This window comes from Monodelphis domestica, chromosome 8 (assembly GCF_027887165.1).
Source record: "Monodelphis domestica isolate mMonDom1 chromosome 8, mMonDom1.pri, whole genome shotgun sequence".
In the NCBI taxonomy this organism is placed as follows: domain Eukaryota; kingdom Metazoa; phylum Chordata; class Mammalia; order Didelphimorphia; family Didelphidae; genus Monodelphis; species Monodelphis domestica.
In genome coordinates this window covers 2104548-2121636 of record NC_077234.1, presented here as the reverse complement: position 1 = coordinate 2121636, position 17089 = coordinate 2104548, and the positions used below count along the sequence as shown (strand labels likewise).

Here is a 17089-nt window from a genome sequence, read left to right as displayed (position 1 = left end):
AATCTGAATGTTTCTCTGAATGAATCTGAGCTCCTATTTAAAGGGCATTTTCTCCCATGTCACCTCCCCTAAGTCCTTATATCTACCAATCACAGTAGACGTTTTTCAAAGGACAGACCATTCTTAATTCACACCTAAGAAGGCTTAAATTTTTGATTAAGTTCACACCAGAAAACCTCTGAGTAAGTTTCTCAGCTCTTTGTTCCTTGTAAATTCACAAGTTGCCTCACCTTTATAGGTACTTAGCACCCCCCCCCCCATTAGTTCTAAAAATAGGCATGGCTTAAGTAGGGTGGAGTAGAGGTCTTCCCATTTCTGATCCAAGTAGAGTTCTCACTGTCCAAATGGGGAGGGGTCCCAGTAGGGAATTGTCCCAATGGAGAATTCCCCAATGGGGAATTTTTTAACATTCACAAGTCTGAGAAATTTCAAGACTCACAACCTCCATGAATTGATGCAGAGTGAAGGAGCAGAACCAGGAGGACATTGTACACAGAGACGGATACTTTGTAGCACAACAGAATGTAACTGACTTTGCAGCTAACAGCCATGCAATGACCCAGCACAATCGGAGGGACTTAGGAGAAAGAATGTATCCACATCCAGAGGAAGAACTGTGGGAGTGGAAATGCAGAAGGAAAACACCTGCTCGATCACATGGGTCGAGGGTAGGACTGGGGATGGAGACTAAGCCATCACGCAGTGCAAACATCAATAATATGGAAATAGGTCTTGATCAATGAGCATGTAAAACCCAGGGGAATTGTGCATCGGCTATGGGAGGGGGGAGGGGGAGGGGAGGGAAAGAACATGAATCTTTTAACTATGGAAAAATTTTCCAAATTAACTAATTAAATACAATTTTCCAAAACTTAAAAAAAAATCAAGTGACCTGCTCAGGTTCATGCAGGTAGAAGGTGCAGGTCACATTTGAACCCAGGACCTCCCTCTGCCTGACACCATCCACTGTGCCATCTGGCGGCCCACATTAAAGATTTTTCTGGTCCTCGTTCAGTTAAGGAATTGCTTAGAATATTGTATGTGATCGCCTGCGTTAGACTACTGACCATGGTGGGGGCGGGAGAATTTGAACTCAAGACTTTAAAAAATGTTTTTCAAAACCTGGTTTTTACATTAACCAGAGAAAATGAGCAAATAATCTGCGGTGAGCACCTCCCTGCCCAGCTCGGAGTTCGCCCCAGCCTCTCCCCCAAAACAAGGAAAGCGGGGGCTCCCGGGCTCCGAGGGGAACCTAGAGCACCCCAGAGCCCCACCAGGGCCGGGACCACCCGGGGTGTAGGTTTTCCTCGGGCCCCATCTGCCCCTGAGCGCCTGAGGCAGATCTCGGAGGGGAACTGGGGTGCGGAGGCTACCTGAGGGGGAGAGCATCCCGCAGCAGCCACTCTCTAGAGCCCCCCGAGGCGGAAGGCGGCTGTTCCGGCCTCTGTCTCAGCACCCCCACCTGGAGGGGGAGGCTCCGCGGGCGCAGCTGGCGGCGGCCCCAGGCTGGTCACGGGGAGGGGCGGGGCCCGAAGCCATCCCAGGGGAACTCGTGGTGCAAGCTGAGGCAAGAGGCTACGGGATGTGGCCTCAGTCACCCGGCCAGGCCAGCCGCGGGATTGGGGCTGAGCCATCGGGGTCCTCCCACGAGAGCCTCCCGGGATGGGCGGCCTGATCAGGTCGAGACTCCGCCCCTTCGGTTGGCCCTGCGCGCCGCCTCAGCCAGTAAAGGACTCCCCCGCGTCTTCCCCAACATGGCAGAGGCCCAACTCCGGTCTCCAGAGCCCGGCCCAGAGGAAGCACCAACGGGGGTGGAGGGATCGTTATCTCCCAAGGCCCGGGAGGGCGCCTCCGCCCCTCTGCCCCTCCTCACGTGATCTCAGACCCTCGGGGTCCAAAGGTGCCGCGGGAGGGAGGGGCGGGAAGGGGAGCCCAAAGGGAAGCACGGGACCCATGCCCCGCCCACAGCAGGCCTGCAGGAGCTGGTGGCTAGGGGTAGGGGTGGCCTAAGGGAGCTGCCTTAGGACCCCTTCCCAGCTAGGGCCCCAGCCTGGGCTAACAGGGGCTTGGCTGCAGCCCTGCAGGGTCCAGCGACCCCGCCTCCCACCCTTGGTCACCAGCCAGCTTCACCTGGGGCTCTCCTTTTTCTCACTTCCCATCCTTTGGGGATTGCGTGGCCTCCCTCCTTGAGAAGCAGAGCAGAGAAAGGCCACCCATGTGGCCACGGAATCCTGGTCCCAGAAAACACAGACCCCCCTCCACCCCCCAGGCCTCGGGGGTCGTCTCGGCTCGTTCTGCCCGACCATGATGCCAGGCTCGCTGGGTTTGCGGCGCCTGCCATGGGCGTCCCCTGGGACCATAGAAAGAGCCGCTGGGGCCACTCCTCAGTCCTTGGATCTCTTCAGGACACAGAGCAGGAGCGCACCTTGGTCCAAGGCTCTGCACAGTGTGCGGCCCTGGAACCGCTTTCCAGAATGGTTGCATCAGCTTGCAGCTCCACCAACCATGCACCAGTGTCCCGACAGATTTACCCACAAGCCTGCCATTTTGTCACTGATTTGGGTTAAAATGAGTTGACTTTCTTCAATCAGTGAGGATTTTCATGTGGCCCGTGGCCGCCTTTGCCTTTTTCTTCCTGTCCTTTAGGCGCTGGGCACCCTCACATTTGACTGGCCGGGCACTTCCCCCAGTCCTCCCTTCCCTCTGGGTTGGGAAGCTGACCTCAAATTCCAGCCCTCCCTCTGGGAAGCCTTGGGGGCAGGGAGCACAAGCATCCACCGGGCCAAGGGCTTCCTGGGTATTCTTTCTTGGCTTCCTTTTAGCCTCCAAAGGGCAGAAAAGGGGCCGGAGGGGCTTTCAGCCCAGGAGTTGGCTGTGTCTGCGCCAACAAATGTACCCTGGGCCCTCTCCCTCCCCCCACAGCTGGAGGGATGGCTCCCAACCCCGGGCTCTGTCCAAGGCAGGCCAGACCGGCTCACCCGGCCCGCCCTGGGGGACTCTAGAACGTCCTGTCCTGCACAGCACATGGAGGCAGGAATCTGCAGGGATGGCCCAACCTTGGGCTGCTTCAGGGAGAGGAAGTAGGGAAGGAGCAGGTGTGCCAGGTGGCTCCAGGAGCCCACAAGTGCCAGAACGCAGAGGACTCTGGGAAGGTTTTATTGCAGGCCAATGGGGCCAGAGGGCATCCGGCCTCGCCCTCCCTGTCTGGGGAAGGGAGCCGCCCAAGGAAGGGCTGTCGTTTCCACTGGGGTCCAGGCGGCACGTCCGTCCTGCAGATGGACGGGGCAGAGAGACTGGGGCCAGCGGCCAGGGGCCCCTCCTCATCCCTGGACCTTCTCCTGCTTCCCCTCCCCACAGAGCCCAGCCTGGACCCGTAAGTGTGTCTTCCATCCCCCGGGACAGTTCAGGGGCTCCCCCTGCCAAGGGCCCCCCAGGGCATCCCTGTTTCCCACCCCCAGAGCCAGCCTGGGCAGGGAGGCCAGAGCGGGAGGCCCAGGTGGGGACAGACACATCCAGCCAGTGCTGGCATCCCCGGCCCTCCGGCCATCTGGGCCCCGATCAGGGCGCAGCAGCCTCCACGGCCCCTGGTGGCCTGGCCTGGCCGTGGCGTCCCTTTGAATTCTGGGAGAGGGCGGCCAAAAGCAGCGAGTGAGTGGTGAGCAGAGGGGCCGCCTCAGAGGCCGTGGGTGCCCTTTGCCAGAGGGGTGATGGAGGGAAGGCTGGAGCGGATGCCCTCCAGCCCCAGGCTGCCATCCCGCCAGTCCCCCAGGGCAGCTCTGTGCACGGTCCTGATGAGGTGGATGCAGGAATAAAGAAGCCAGCTAGTAAAAAACCAAGATGATCTGGTTGGGTGGCGGAGCTCCTGGGTTCCAATTCGGCCCCAGACACTTCCTGGCTGCATGACCCTGGGCAAGTCATTTCCCCACCATGGCCTAGCCCCAGTGAGTCAGAGCTACAAAGAGAAAAGAGAAGCAGCATCTGCATGGCCCAGGTGCTAGCTGTAGGGGGCCCCTGGCAATGGCCGAGGGCATTCCCATCGTGCCGCCTCCAGCAGCGTGGTATTGGCAGCTGCCGTCCCTCCTTCTCGCTGTCGCACTCGGATTGCCCTCAAGGGGCTCTTGGACGCCTTCAGCCACGCGTGGAGGGTTTGCAGACTATTAAATGGCCGCCTTGTCTCCAGGCAGGGGGCCGGGGGCAGCGAGGACCCCGAGGCCCTTGAGCCTGAGTGTTGGGGTTCCGAGGACGCCACATTCCTGCCCAACAGGTAAGCCTTCCACCCAGTGGGCAGACATATCCTCCCCAGACCCCGGAGCGCCCTGGAGCTGGCAGACGATGTGGGGCGCCTCCTCTGACCTTGCTCCTGTCTCCGCTTTCCTGCTGGGACTCCCCTTTCTCACTAAGGCCAAGGCACTTGGGGCACCCTTGGTGCTGGGACCCCCATTGCTCCCTCAGTGCCCTCCCTTTTCCTGGCTGCTGCTTCCCCCCATCCGTTGGAACAACCTGGATGGGGCCAATCCCTGCCCTTCACCCTCCACCAAGAGAGCTGCTCGGGCCCAGGCTTTGGCTCCAGAGTTGGGGGACTGCCTCCAGGTCTTTCAGCACTTCAGTGGGGTGAGGGGCACCTTGCTTCCTACCCCCAAGGATCAGCTATCTCTTATAGACTTCCATTGTGGAAGAACCCGCCGCCCCCCAGGACTCCCTGACGACAGCCACCAAGTATGGGTCCCCAGGCAGGAGGATGGTCAGGGCGAGGCAATGAGTTAAGTGACTGGACCAGGGTCACACAGAGAGGAAGGGTCTGAGACCCTCCCATCTCTGGGCCCGGCTCCGAGCCCAGTGAGCAGTTCTCTTGCCAAGGAATGGGGCCTCAGTTCTTCCCTTTGCAACTTCCATCCCTCGGGCCTGGGAGCCCCCACCTTAGGGTGGATCTAACAGTCCCAGATTTGGCCACATGGCTGGGGGGGGGGGAACGCCACGTGGCCAGGGAGACAGAGCAGGCCCCCTCTGGTCCTGGTCGCCCTTTGGGGGAAGATGCTCAGGCCAGGGCAGAGGCCGAGGCACTGTCCAAATGCAGCCCAAGCTCCCACTGGTTCTTTGGCGAGCTAGCAGGCTGCTAAGTCCTCATCCGCATCCCCATCTCCCCTTGGGGAAGCTGAGCTGGGCTCTTCCTGGGGGGTGGGACTTCTCTCCAGCCCAAGCAGATGCCATTATCGGGGGAGCTCCCCCCGGGGACTTTGTGCCAGCGGGCAAGGTGAGGAGTGGGCCTCCTCTGCTGCTCTCTGAGTCACTAAAAGTAGGCTGGGCCCAGCCCAATCCCTGGGGCCCTCGCTGGGCGCCATCATCTTCCCTGTCCTCCATGGGAAGGGCAGGAGATACTTTTCTGAAAGCTTTGCCGAGCTCCGGGGAGATGCTTTGGGGCATTGGCCTCGTCAGGAACGGGAGGCGCTGGCTTGGGGGATCCCTGCTTCTCTGCCTGTACGCTCCCACCAGGCTCTCTGGCCGTTTGGGGGGTCGCCATTCTGCCCTTCTCCAAGCTTGGGGACTCCTCCTGCTTCCATGATCTTCCGGCTTTCCCTGTCGGGCCTCCATCCTCTCCCGGAACTTGGTTTGGTTCTGCCCATGCCAGAGCAGAAGTCCAACAGAAAACACAAGGGGTGGGGTGTGACTTGTGGACCAACAGAAGGTGAGAGAAGGAGGGGGAGGGGGCACCCCGCATCCTTCTTCCCTTCCCACCCTGACATGCTGGAGTCTCCTTGCCCGGCTCCCATAAAACTCCTCCTGGCAATGGCTCTGCCTCCCTGGCCTTAGGGACCCCCCTTCTCTTCCCACAAGTTTGCCCTCTGGACTGACCCCATTGTCCATCTCCATTGGGAAGTCTGCCGCCAGGGCTTCTTGGATAACTCCTCCAGCCCTGGGTTCAAGGGCTGTTTCCATGCAGACATCTCCAGAGCTCTCTACCCAGTTCCAGTCACACCCCTCCCCTTGTCTCCCAGGAGACAATGCCAGGAGACTCCCCCAAGCCCCACTCCCCAGCTTGCCTGTTTCTGTGGGGGACACCACCCTCCTCTCCAGCACTCTGGCTCTCCCAGGTACCTCCAGCTCCTGGGAAGATCTCCTGGGGCCTGGGTGACCCAAGGGCAGGGGCTGGGCATCGCCTTTCCCTTGGGCCAAGTGCAGCCAACCAATCCATGCTTACTGGCAGGTCAGGCAGGCCCAGAAGCCTCCCACTTCCTCTCCCAGCTCCCCTTTCTCTCCTGGCGTGCTTGTGATGTCTTTCTTTTTTCTTCAAGGACGGTTATCTCCCCACTTACCTGTAATGCCTCTTCCTTCCTCCTTTCACCGATGACCCTGAGGTTTCACCCTGAGGTTTCCCAGGGAGCTCTCCTCCCTCCCTCCCTGCCTCCTGCCTGCGTGCCCATCGCCCTCCCGGGGCTGGCAGGCTGGATCTCCCCGCCACGCGGAAGACCAATTTTCCCCAACCGTTTTCCGACATTAGGAGGGGCTGGTGGCCGCCGGCCTCCCTGCCCGCTCTGGGTCTTGCTGACTCTTCCTCCAGATGCACGTGCTGCCCTGCCCTGCCCTGCCCACTCCCCATGGGGCCACCCACCCATCCGTTGATGCCAGGCTCCACTCCTTTCACCCAGGCGCTTGCCTGCACCTTGCGCTTGGCTCCCCGCCGCAGTCTCCCCTCTCCAAGGCATCCTGTGCTCAGCTTCCAGCCTAATCCCCCAGACCCGCTCCAGCCCGGTTACTCCCCTGCTGAACAGCCAGCATTGGCTGCCCATTGCCTTGGGGCAAATAGCAAAGGTGCCCTGGCACGTAAAGCTCCCCGTCCACCCCTCGTCTCCCTTTCCAGGCCTGCAGTGCCGTGGCGCTCCGGGCCACTGGACCCTCCATTCCCCACTCGGCTCCCTGCCAGAAGAGGCTCCTATCCCAGCATTCCCGAGGCCTGGCAGGGTCCCCCCAGGGCGGGAGAGGGAAGGGGCCGGCGTCCCCGCTTAGGACCCCCAGAGACCAGGCTTTCTCTGCAGGCAGGATGAGGTCCCCGTGGCCTATTCCTCTGTGCCGCTATGCCCCCGAGAGGAGGCAAGGCCGCCTCTTAGCTCCCAGGGATCTCCTCGTCTGGGCCCCCCAGAAGCCTTTGGCAGCCCCGGTCCTCGGCCCCCTGGGGGAGCCCGGGGTGCCCCTTCCTCCCCCTCCCGGGGCCGAGGAATGACGGGCTGCCTTGCAGCAGGTGGACCGAGTGTGAGGTCCGGGCCCAGGACGGGGACTCGCTGGAGGGCAGAGTCCGAGAGCCAGAGCTGGACAGCACGGACAGGTGAGCGGCCAGCCCAGGGCTGCAGAACCAGGCCCAGGACTCTCCTGGGAAGGCAACTGTTTCATGGAGAAGCCTGAGTGGCCCCCGGGCTGATGGTGGAAGGCCAGGAGGGCCTGTCAGGGTCCAGGGCCTCCTGGCTCTGACCCCTGAGCCACCCAGCTGCCCCCTCTGTCCTTTCTGGGCAAATGTTGGGTCTCCAAGGCAGCCCCAGGCAGGCGCCTGGGGGCACCCCTTTAAAGTGAGCCCTCTGCCTGGTGACCTGGAGCGAGGGCCCTCCTCTGCCCAGGCCTCAGTCTCCCCCTCTGTCAAAACGGAGCCTGTTGGGCTGGAAGAGCTCCGAGTTCCCTCCAGCCTGTGGAGGGGTCTTGTGTTTGGCGGGTGCCCGCTGGGCCCTGGAGGAGCAGGGGGTGAGCTCCAGGCGGGGAGGGCCTCGGGCAGGGCCAAGTGCCCCTGGCTGTGGGCGCAGGTGGGTCAGGTTGGCCAAGAGAAGGTGGCAGGGGGGCTCCCAGGGGGCTCTAGCTGGGCCAGAGTGCCCCATGGGACGGGGCACGAGCACACCCGAGGGCTGAGGCTCGGGCGGAGCTCAGAGGGGCCACTCGGGGCCCTCGGGGTCAGGGCAGGGTGCAGCCCCCCATGGCACAGACCGGGCCGAATGGGAAGGGCAGGCGCTCGGTCCGCAGGCTGGCCGCCCGCCTCTTCGACTCTGTCGCCGCCGGGCATCTGGAGGCCGTCCGGGAGCAGCTGAGGGAAGTCCGCCGAAGGGGCCTGGAGCTCACCCACCCCTCGCTTCAAGGTGAGCTCTGCCCCGGGGACGGCGGGCAGCCCGGGCCACTGGGAAAGATGGCGGCCAGGAAGTGCGCCTCCGGGCATGAGGACAGCAGCCAGAGGGGGCCGGCTCTGACGTCCTGCCTGGGTTAGGGGGTTTGTTCTGGAGAAGGGAAGTGACTTGCCCAAGGTCTCCGGGGTGGGAGGACTGCAGGCACACCTGGGACCTGTTCTGTTTTGCCCGCCAGGCGGGTGCGAGGACCACGGGGAGGTCGGAGGCGGTGGGGAAGGGGAGGCTGCGAGGGCCTCGGGCCGGGGGGATGAGAAGGCCGGAGAGGCCCCAGCACCGCCCAGGCCCTTCTCCGCCCCGGACAGAGGCCGGGACGGGGAAGAGCTGCCTGATGAAGGCGCTGCTGAGGTCGCAGGACAAGGACGAGGCGCAGGTGCTGGCTGTGGTGCGGCTCCTGCTCGGGCACGCCGAGGAACGCGGGCAGCTGGCCGAGCTGCTCAACGCTGCCTACACGGACAAGTACTACTTCGGTGAGCCTCCTGGGGGCCCGGAGCGGGCGTGAGGCCTGGGAAGGGGCAGGAAGGATGGGGGATGGGGGATGGGGCGGGATGTGGGGGGATGGGGGATGGGGGATGGGGGACGTGGCGGGGGATGGGGGATGGGAGTTGGGGGATGTGGCGGGGGATGGGGGATGGGAGTTGGGGCGGGATGTGGGGGCGGGCTGAACAGGGGCAGGATGGGGGACATGGGGGGGATGGGGGATGGGAGTTGGGGGACGTGGCGGGGGATGGGGGATGGGAGATGGGGGACGTGGGGGGATGGGAGATGGGAGATGGGGGATGGGGGGATGGGGGATGGGAGATGGGGGACGTGGGGGGATGGGGGATGGATGGGGGACGCGGGCCGGAGTGGACCGCCTGGGCTCCCACCTCCCCAGGGCAGACGGCGCTGCACATCGCCATCGAGAAGGGCCTCCGGGACACCGTCCGCCTCCTGGTGGAGAAGGGGGCCGACCTCCGTGCACAGGCCACGGGCCTCTTCTTCCGGCTGAGCCGCAGCCCGCAGGAGGGCTTCTACTTCGGTACGGTCTCCCGAGGCGGGGGGCCCCCGTGGGCCCCGGGCGCCCCTGAGCGCCCCCGCTCTTCTCCCAGGGGAGTACCCGCTGTCCCTGGCGGCCTGCACGCTCCAGCCGGACCTGGTGCTGTTCCTGCTGAGCCGGCCCGAGCCCGGCCTGGCCGAGGCCCGGGACTCCCTCCAGAACACCGTCCTGCACGCGCTGGTGCTGGGGGCCGCCGACCGCCCGGGGGTGGCCGACATGTACGACCTGGTGCTGCGGGTCAGCGAGGAGAGGCGGCTCCGGGACGGGCCGCGCTCCGACACGCACCTGGAGCGAGTCCGCAACGGGCAGGGCCTGACGCCGCTGCAGCTGGCGGCCCGGGAGGGCCGGCTGGAGGTACCGGCTCGGGGGGGCCCGGGGACCCCACTTCCCTGATGGGGAAAGGGAGGCAGGCGGGCCCGCCGGGGGAGAGCCGGGACGGGGGCGCCTCTGGGCTGGGCACGGCCTCCGCGAGGACGAAGGGAAGGGCGAGCTCCGTCCGCCTGGGCCTCTCCCGCCAGTTGTTCCAGCACATCGTGGGCAGGGAGCTCCCCGCGGGCCACCCGCTGCGCCATCTCTCCAGGAGGTTCCTGGAGTGGACCTACGGGCCGCTGAGCTGCTCTCTGTACGACCTGAGCGACGTGGACACCCCCGACGCCCACTCGGCCCTCAGGATGGTCGTGTCCAGCCCGGACGTGGAGGTGAGGCCCGAGGCGGGGGGGGGGGGGGCGCGGGAAGGAGCGGGGGCGGCACTCAAGGCCCCGCGTCCCCCAGAAAGCCTCCGAGCTGCTGGAGGCGGAGCCCCTGCGGAGTCTGCTGGAATCCAAGTGGAGCTCATTCGCGGCCGCCATGTTCGTCGTCAGCGCCGTCTGGTACCTCACCTACATGGGGCTCTTCACGGCCGTGGCAGCCCGGCAGGCGGGACTCGGGGTGAGCCGCCCCCTCCCCCACAAGGGCCCTCCTTGGGAGGCTCCGTGAGTCACCACCCGGCTCGGCGGCGGGCCAGGTGGCCTCCGGGGCTGGGGCCGAGCAGCGGGGAGCCGGGGCCGAGGGGCGACGGGCTGGGAGGGAGGCAGCGGCCCTGCCAGCATCCCGGCCGTCCCGCCCCCCAGGAGCCTTCTGCCCCCTGGACGACCGTCGGGCACGTCTACGTCTTCCTGTCCGCCGTCGGCCTGCTGGGGAAGACGGTAGGTCTGGTCGGCGGGGACGAGGCAGCTGGAGGCTGGAGGAGGAGCCCTCGCGGGCTGCCCGGCCCTGTGCCGCCTTGTCCCGCAGGGAGACAGTGCGGGGAGCGGGATGCCCACCGGGGTCTGCGAGGCGGGCTGGCACACGCTGGGCATCGGCTTCCCCGCAGGCACTGGACGTCGTCTGGATGTGGCCTTTCCAGCTTCTGCCGTTCCTTCTGAAAAGCCACTTCCACGTCCTTTGGTAAGTGAGGCCGTGCCAGGGCCAGGCACGGGCAGGAGGGGGGCCTCCTGCAGGCACAAGCTCTGAGGGCAGGTGGGCACAGAGGTGGGCACAGAGGGTGTGTTAAGCCTTTGGTGGCTACCAGGGGGCCCCACCTACACAGTCTGCCTCGAGTGGCCCCGGCCGTGCTCTCACGGGGCCCCCAGTTGGCATTCTTGGCATCCAACACAGCAAAACCTTGGGCGACCACGTCTGCAGCCTGATGGCCTCGAGTCTATCGGGGGAGAATTCCCAGGGAAGAGGCTCCTCCCACTAGCAAAAGCCTCACCTTGCGCGCACCCTGCCAGGGGCCTGGCGGCGCCGAGGCCAGCGCCGCCTGCCCGCTGTGCCCCTCTGTTTCTGGCTGGCTGGCTCCCCCTCCCTCCTCACGCCGTCCTTCCTGGGGGCCCAGCATCGCTGCCTATCGAGGCCTCCTAGTGCCAGGGGTCCTGCCTCCTGCCCGCCTGCCCAGGACCGCACTTCCGTCCTCCCTCCAGCCCGTTTTCTCCCCTCCTTCAGAGAGCAGCTCCCCTGAGGGCGGGCACAGGCGCCAATGCAGGGCTTCCCTGCCCCCTCTCTGCAGAGCCCGGAGACCCCTCCTTCCCCGGCCTTGGGCTCAGAGCCAGGCCCTGCCCCATCCTTGGCTTCCTCTTGGCTCTGCTGAAGGCTGAGAGTCACCCTTGGAGGGGGGGCAGCAACAGCAGCCCTCGGGAGGCCCCGGGCACCGACCGGGCAAGCAGGTGGAGGGACGGCCGGGGTGGGCGCACAACCTTGTCTTCAGTCTCTTCCAGGCCCTGCTGGTGCTCTGCTCTCTGGCGCTGTCCTGGGTGCGAGCCGAGGACCCCTTGGCGCTGGTGCGGGGGGTGGCCCTGGTGCTGGGCTGGTGCGCCGTGCTCTATTACTCCAGAGGCTTCCGGCTCACAGGCATTTACACCGTGGTCCTGCAGAAGGTGACGCCTGACCCGGGCAGCTGGGAGGGCCAACAAGGGCAACAGGAAATGGCAGAGGACTTAGCGGAGCTTCAGCTTGGCCCTTTGGGTCGTCCTCCTGCTCCTTGGCAGAGCCCAGAGCTGAGATCCCCCTGTGTCTGTCTGTCAGTCACTCAGTTATCCCACACATGGTTATTAGGCACACGGCCAACCACACCAGCATCTTTGCCAAGAAAGCCCCATGGGCAGCAGTGCTGGGCTACAGCCTTTGGGGTCCTGAAGGGTCAGACACAACCGACCGGGCCTCTGACACTGCTAGGCACTTGTGGTCACTTCGGTGTGAGCCCTCTTAGCCAGCAAGGGGCAGGAGAGGGCAAAGAACCCAGGCTGCAATGCCAGCTGGACCATTTCCTGCTTGTGTGTCTTCAGGCAAGTCCCTTCCCCTCTCCAGGCCTCAGTTTCCCCCCCTGAAGTGAGGGGGTTGATCCTGGTGCTGAGGAAGGCAATTGCACCCCCACCTGCTTCCCTAACTTCCTGACCCAGCTGTCAGTGCTCCCTCCCCAGGGAATGGATGGTCAGGTGGATATTCCCCAGGGTAGGGAAGCTTCACCGGGCAGGCAGGGCCAGCCTGCACTGAGCTGCTGGTCTCCCTCAGGCCAGTGGCAGTAAACTTTAGCGTCCCCCCCCCCCATATTAAGGGTCGGCATCTTTGGCTTCCTCAGATGATTCTCCAGGATGTGGTCAGGTTCCTGTTGGTGTATGTGGTTTTCCTCCTGGGTTTTGCATCTGGTGAGTAAGGGCCAGTTCTTCCCAGCGAGCCTCGCACCTTCTGTCCCCCTTCCCCACCCACCCAAGAAGATCTCATCATGGCCTACTTTGAGTGACAGAATGGTGAAGTGGTGAAGCTGGCTGAGGGGGAGCAGGTCGGCCCGAGGCCCAGGGGCTTCGTGACTAGCTCCAGGTCTCTGCGCTGCACCAGGGGGAGGCGCCCTGTAGATGGTGGCATTTGAGTTGGGACTTAAAGGCAGCAGAATGAACGATGGAGAGCTGGGGGCTCTCATCCTTGGTACGGCCAGGAGGCCAGGGCCATTGGAGTGAAGAGTGTGCCTACGAGAGTCAGGTGTGAGAAGACTGGAAGGGGAGGAGGGGGCAGGTTACAAAGGGCTTCGAATGCCAAACAGAGGATCTTTTACTTCATTCTGGAGGTGATAGGGAGCCCCTGGAGTTTATTGGAATGTGAGAGAGAAGGAGAGGGAGAGGGAAATAGAGAGAGAAAGAGACAGACAGACAGACAGACACGGTGGAACCTGCCCTTAAGGAAAATTACTTTAGTAGCTGACTGGCAGACGGATTGGAGTCGGGAGAGCTAGATAACTCGGCTTCAACTCCTATATTGATAATGCAGAGGTGAAATCACCAAGAGTTGTGGAATTGATAGATTGCAAAGGTGAAATTGACAAAGAGTGCTATCAATGACAGATGTTGCAGAGCTGAAGTCAGCTGAGGTGATATTGAGGAGAGCTGGTCCAGGGCTGAAATGTACAAGAGGTGATGTTGAGGAGAGCATCCAGGGCTGAAATGTACAAGAGGTGATGTTGAGGACAGCGTCCAGGGCTGAAATGTACAAGAGGTGATGTTGAGGACAGCGTCCAGGGGTGAAATGTACAAGAGGTGATGTTGAGGACAGCGTCCAGGGCTGAAATGTACAAGAGGTGATGTTGAGGACAGCGTCCAGGGCTGAAATGTACAAGAGGTGATGTTGAGGAGAGCATCCAGGGCTGAAATGTACAAGAGGTGATGTTGAGGACAGCGTCCAGGGCTGAAATGTACAAGAGGTGATGTTGAGGACAGCGTCCAGGGCTGAAATGTACAAGAGGTGATGTTGAGGAGAGCATCCAGGGCTGAAATGTACAAGAGGTGATGTTGAGGACAGCGTCCAGGGCTGAAATGTACAAGAGGTGATGTTGAGGACAGCGTCCAGGGCTGAAATGTACAAGAGGTGATGTTGAGGACAGCGTCCAGGGCTGAAATGTACAAGAGGTGATGTTGAGGACAGCGTCCAGGGCTGAAATGTACAAGAGGTGATGTTGAGGACAGCGTCCAGGGGTGAAATGTACAAGAGGTGATGTTGAGCCGGTGCAGGGGTGAACCTGACAGACCTTAATACCGTATTGTATGGGGGACAGAGAGGTGAGAGGAGGAGTCCAGGAAGACTCCTAGTTGGGGAGCCTGAGACTGTGATGGTGGGGGTGCCTTGAAAGGTAACAGGGAAGCTGTGGTGGTGGGGCAGGGAGGGGAAAGAGAATGCTTTCAGTCTTGCACGTGAGTTTCAGATAGCTACTAGACATCCCCTTTGAGGGGTCTGAAGGGCAGCTGGAGATGCTCAACTTTAGATCAGCAGAGTTTGAAGCAGAAAAGGGAGATTTGAGAATTCTTGGCGTCGATGGCTGTGAGATCTCCAGGTGAAGCAGCCTGGGGAGAAGAGCAGAGGGCCCTGAGAGACGCCTGTGCTTGGAGGGTGCAGAGAGACAGAGGACATTAGCAAGGAGAGGTGCCAGTGGCAGTGCTGCTGAGACAGAACAAGGATTGAGGAAAGGCTGAGAGATTTGGTGACTGAGATCACGGGTCACTTTGGAGGGAAACTTCAGGGGAACCACGGGATCAGTAAGGAAGGGCTGCAGAAGGGAGTGGGAGAAGGGACAGCGGAGGCACCTAGCGCAGAGGCCTCTTCTAGGAGCTGAACCACAAAGCACGGAAGAGCAGGGAGAGAAGGGTCGAGTGAGAGTTCTATCAGGATGGAGGAGACGGGGCAGGAGCCAAGAAACAGCAGGTGTCCTCCCCGTCCCTCCCTTGCTGGACACCCGGACTGACCCCAGCTCTCTTCCCATCAGCCCTCACAGCCCTGACCGGCCCATGTCTTGGGCCTGGCCAGTGTCCCTACAGCAGTGTGGGGAGTGCGGCGGCGGCTCTCTTCAAGCTGACCCTGGGGCTCGGGGACCTGTCGGGGCCTGAGCACTCCAAGTTTCCGGTCTTCTTCCTCGTCCTCCTCATCATCTACGTGATTCTCACCTCCGTACTTCTCCTCAACGTGCTGATTGCCCTCATGAATGAGACCATCAACGCCGTGTCCTCGAGGAATGAGAAGATCTGGCGAGTGCAGGTAGGGCCCAGCAGGCGCAGGGGCGCCCGGCACGCCTCGTTCTTGCCCCGGCCCGAGAGCAGAGGCCCAGGGTGGCTCTCCTAGCCTGGACGGCTGGTGGTCATCTCCGAAGCCCTTGGGGTCTGGGCTGGAGCCTGACGTGTCCAGGAAAACGTGTTTCTCTGGCCATCAGTCCCGCGCGGCAGAGTGAGAGGCGGAGAATTCTCCCATTCCATAGATAAGGATGCCAAGAGCCAGAGGGTGCCAAGGAAGGGAGAGGTCTGAGCTGGGCCCCCAGACAGAAGAGGCCCTGCCCTTGGGGGAAGGGCAGGAGACACCGGGGACCTTTTGGGGGCTGCGGGCAGGGAGGGTCTCCCGTAGGACGGATGCAGTAGCGGGGAATGGCGGGGCCCGCAGGCAGCAGCAGGAGACAGAACTCCAGTCCAGGGAGCATCGGAACGCCCGGCGTGGCCGGAGGGCATGTCGAGAACCCCAGGGGACTCTGGGAAGGCCCTCGTGGCCGACCTCCGGGGGAGGGAAGATGTTGTTCTCTGCTCTGGGGTCAAGAGAAGACTCTGGAGGGCTCTGGTCAGCCATGCTCGGCCCTGGGGCTGCCTGGATGCTTGGGGAGCCCAGACAGGAGTCCCCCGCTGGCTGCTTGGTCACGAAGGGGGATGCCAGGAGAATCCTTCCTGCCCGGTGGGCCCTGGGGCAGAGCCCAGGCAGGAAGGGGCTTCCCAAATCCCGGGAAGGGCCTGGAGGGGGTGGGGGCCCCGGCGGCGGCACGTGCTCCCGAGGCCTTTGGCCGAGCGCCGGCCCGCAGCCTGGCCACAGGGCTCCGGCCGCCGGCTGAGCCGGGCCTCTGCCTGTCCCTAGAGAGCCATCACCATCCTGGACCTGGAGCGCTGCCTGCCCACGTCCTGGCGGGGCTGGCTGCAGAGCGGCACCGTCCACCCCGGCCTGTCCGTGGGGCTGACCCCGAGCGGGGAAGAAGACCTGAGGACGTGCCTACGGTAAGGGGCCTCCCGTCAGCAGTCGGTGCAGCCCCCTCAGTGGCACGGCTGCCCCCCGTGTTCTCACCCTCGAAGGCCCCCACGGAGGGCCGAGGGTGGAGCCCCGAAAGGGAGGGACCCCCCCGCCGCGCCTCTTCAGGGCTGACACTCCTGCAGGGTGAAGGAAGAGAGGAGGTGGACGAGGGCCGCGGGGAGGAGCCACGTCACGGGCATCCACGAAGACCCCACCATCCCCCAGGTACTGCGGCCCAGGAAAGCGAGAGGGGCGGGGGGGCTGGGGGGGCTGGGGCAGGAGCCCGGCCAGCAGCGGAGGGGATGGACGGAGCTCCGCCTGGGCTGCAAGGGGAGGGGCTCCTGGAGCCCCAAGAAGCAGTCACGGGTTCAAATCCTGCCTCGGAGGATGCGCCCTTGGCAAGTCCCTGGACAAGAGCCCAGCCCTGCAAGGCAACGGGGCAGCTTGGGAAATCCCGGCTCTCGCCACCAACGGGGAGGGCACAGACTGACCTCGGGCACCAGGGGCGCCGCCTCGGAGAGGGGACCTGGGCACAGGTGGGGGAGGGAGCTGGTGCGAAGGCCGGGGAATGACCTTTCTCTTTAAAGGCCCTAAAGACCTCGCACAAATCCAGACTGTTCTTTCGGGTTCCCAGGGTAGGTAGAGGACCGCTGCAGCGGCTAGGGAGAGCACTGAGCCACATGGGTTCAAGACTGGCCTCAAGACCCAGTTGTGTGACCCTGAGAAAGTCACATTGCCTGCCTCAGTTTCCCCATCTGTGAAATGGGTCTGATGGGTTGTTGTGGGGGGGGCAGGAAGTGCCACATAAACATTCGCCGTCATCACGCTGCTGGTGTCATCATTGTGGGGACCCGAGGAGAACCCCCCTTGGGTCTGCCGAGCCCTCCCCCCTCCCCCGGGAAGTCCGGCTCTCCTTGGCCAGCCTCCGCCACCCCGTGCCCGCGTCCTGCCCTGGAAGCGCCAGCCAAGGTTTCTGAGTTCTCGTGCCCCCACGGCACCTTGGAGTCGCCCGGGAGCCCCCGCACCAGCCCAGAGAGCCGAGGGGGACGTGCTGGCTTTGGGCGGCTGGATGGGGGGCGCCCGGAAGAGGGGGAGGGCAGGGCGGCAGGAGCTTCCCCGGCCCTTCTGCCTCACGGGGTCGCCGGGGCCTCTTCCAACAATGGGCATGCCTGAGCGGAGGCGCCCCGGGCGGATGGGCAAAGTGCCAGGGAGCGGAGGGCCCCCCGGCTGCCCAAAGGCCTCCAGGAGAGGACAAAGCTGCCCCCCCACCGCCTGCCCAGGGGGCCGCAGGACATGAGGGACAGAACACCCCTGAACACATCCTCCTCCAGGAAGCCTTCCCAGCTCTGGTGTCTCCTTG

The 17089-nt window shown here is 63.4% G+C and overlaps 2 protein-coding genes across 2 annotated transcripts; both read left to right on the top strand.

Annotated features, from left to right (window-relative positions):
• Window positions 1–9040: 9040 nt before the first annotated feature.
• LOC130455863 (transient receptor potential cation channel subfamily V member 3-like) lies at window positions 9041–10167 on the top strand. The gene is made up of 3 exons (XM_056807708.1): window positions 9041–9546; window positions 9711–9890; window positions 9964–10167. The coding sequence occupies exons 1-3, from the start codon at window positions 9409–9411 to the stop codon at window positions 10165–10167; spliced, it is 522 nt and encodes a 173-aa protein (XP_056663686.1). The 5' UTR covers window positions 9041–9408.
• A 2052-nt stretch (window positions 10168–12219) lies between these two features.
• Window positions 12220–16545, top strand: LOC103097422 (transient receptor potential cation channel subfamily V member 3-like). The gene is made up of 5 exons (XM_016427437.2): window positions 12220–12353; window positions 14456–14724; window positions 15580–15716; window positions 15873–15954; window positions 16364–16545. Exons 1-5 carry the CDS (start codon window positions 12287–12289, stop codon window positions 16370–16372), a joined length of 564 nt encoding a protein of 187 aa, XP_016282923.2. The 5' UTR covers window positions 12220–12286; the 3' UTR covers window positions 16373–16545.
• The last annotated feature ends 544 nt before the right edge of the window (window positions 16546–17089 follow it).

Coding starts and splice junctions, on each gene's coding strand:
- LOC130455863 (XM_056807708.1), top strand. CDS start 9,409: ATGTACGACCTGGTGCTGCGGGTCAGCGAGGAGAGGCGGCTCCGGGAC. Junction 9,547..9,710: donor CCCGGGAGGGCCGGCTGGAG/GTACCGGCTCGG, acceptor CTCTCCCGCCAG/TTGTTCCAGCACATCGTGGG. Junction 9,891..9,963: donor TGTCCAGCCCGGACGTGGAG/GTGAGGCCCGAG, acceptor CGCGTCCCCCAG/AAAGCCTCCGAGCTGCTGGA.
- LOC103097422 (XM_016427437.2), top strand. CDS start 12,287: ATGATTCTCCAGGATGTGGTCAGGTTCCTGTTGGTGTATGTGGTTTTC. Junction 14,725..15,579: donor AGAAGATCTGGCGAGTGCAG/GTAGGGCCCAGC, acceptor GCCTGTCCCTAG/AGAGCCATCACCATCCTGGA. Junction 15,717..15,872: donor GACCTGAGGACGTGCCTACG/GTAAGGGGCCTC, acceptor ACACTCCTGCAG/GGTGAAGGAAGAGAGGAGGT.